Genomic DNA, 1,762 nt, shown 5'->3' on the forward strand with positions numbered 1-1,762 from the left:
AATATTTACCACAGAGATCACCCTACGTATTGTTATTGGACGAGACATATTAACTAGGTATAGGGATTCTAGAATGCAAGAAAGGACAAGTTGGGATGCCCCAAGCCACTGATGAATAACCAAACAGTATTTGGGGCTAAACTGACTGGCTTTTTTTTTTTTTTAATCTGATCTGTAGGAATCAACACAAGCACCTTATAAAATGCAGCCCAGTGAGTAGCTCCTCTTTCTTGGGTTTGGGTTTGTTGCTCAGGGCACATCCCACCTTCCCAGACCCCACCTGACCCCTCCCGCATGCTGAGAGAGAGTTAGATGTCTCAGGTGGAAGACAGGGGGTTTCCAGCTCCCTTGTGGCTGGAGGTGTTGGATGTTCTCAGAAAACTATCTTTTGTAGGGACGGCCGCTTTGTAGCACTCCAAAGGCTTTGGACCATGGCAACAAGAAGAAAGATGCAATATGTAGCTCATCCACAAATAAAGAAAATGTGAGTCTTAAATGGAAACCTAGATACATTAGCAGTTGTCTTCCTTTGAGTAGAGCAAGTCATCTCTCTCTGAGACCTTGAGCTTGTTATGCCTCAGTATGCTAGACAAACAGCATCGCTATAGGGAAAAAAGTTTTTTGTTTTGTTTTTTCTTTAAGATTTTATCCTAGACGGAAACCTATCTCTTAGTCTTACACAGTAGGACATCATTACACTCATGTTTAGTTGATTGGTTTCCTTAACAAAAATCTGTTAATAAGGAATCTAGGACTTTAAACAAAAAACAGATAAGAATAATGTACATAACTTGTTCACAGACTATTTATTTGCATGGTTTCATGTATAAGTCTAGAGTTCTTAATTTCTTATTTCTCCTGTAATGTAGCTTTTTAGTTCCTTTTCTAGTAAACTATGGTCCTTTTTGGTCTGAGCTTCAGGCCACCCGGAGTTTCAAGTTGATATTGACCTCTCCAGAATCACTGATTCTCTAATCTCTCCAGCTAATCTCTTTTTCTAGCCATATTTTTCTTTTCCCTGTCTCTCATCATTTCTTCCAGGTGACTGTCCATAAAAGATAGCTGCTGTTCTCCTTTTCTCACATTTACTAAGTTATGCCCATGTTTTTGTCTGTCCTAATCAGCTTTTTTTAAAAAATTTAATACTGTCCTTTTTAATCTCCCTTTACTCATTTTTTAAAAATCTCACCTCCTCCCTGGTCAGGCTCCCTTTTTCCTTCCTTCCTTTGGCTTATGAACATAAAATTAGTATCCCTCAAAGCAAATCTACATAACATATGTCAACTTTAAACCATAATTTGTATCTTTGGGATGGAGGGTCAATTTTGATTACTTATGTGTTCCATCAAATGCAATGTTTTTGGCAGGCTTACTGACACTTGTCTTCCTCTAGCCAATGTAGTTTTCCTTATGCAGGAAAACAACACTTTGAAGCCCTTGGAATGCTGGGCACCCAGGAACCTGAAGTTTCAAAAGAAATCAGGGGGGCCTTACATGTCTCCCCTTTCTCTACTGGTGAGTCACATCGCTATCAAGGGTCAGCTGAGATGTTGTGGGATAGGGGATGGTAGATCTGTATTTATGACCATTTGAATTTTTCTAAGCTGGCTTGAGTGAGAAAAGGGGTCGGAGAAGTAATGTTTGAACAGGGAATGGGAGGAGACATTTGTTTAAATTTGTTTAGATCTTTTTGTTTAAATTTAAGGAGGAGAAAAAGTTCTTAGTCCTTTTTAAAATTTTCTACCTTATTCTTGAACTCTTT

At 38.7% G+C, this 1,762-nt stretch overlaps 1 protein-coding gene across 2 annotated transcripts in view; it reads left to right on the forward strand.

Moving 5' to 3' along the window:
- The window catches only part of CDC25C (cell division cycle 25C), a 26,699-nt gene that overhangs the window by 5,320 nt on the left and 19,617 nt on the right, over positions 1-1,762 (forward strand). For both annotated transcript variants that reach the window (XM_006772459.2, XM_015569638.1), the window contains exons 5-7: positions 179-212; positions 395-484; positions 1,417-1,515. In XM_006772459.2, the coding sequence (XP_006772522.1) occupies positions 179-212; positions 395-484; positions 1,417-1,515 (223 nt within the window). The remainder of the gene's footprint in view (positions 1-178; positions 213-394; positions 485-1,416; positions 1,516-1,762) is intronic.

This window comes from Myotis davidii, unplaced genomic scaffold (assembly GCF_000327345.1).
Source record: "Myotis davidii unplaced genomic scaffold, ASM32734v1 scaffold545, whole genome shotgun sequence".
NCBI classification, from domain to species: Eukaryota; Metazoa; Chordata; class Mammalia; order Chiroptera; family Vespertilionidae; genus Myotis; species Myotis davidii.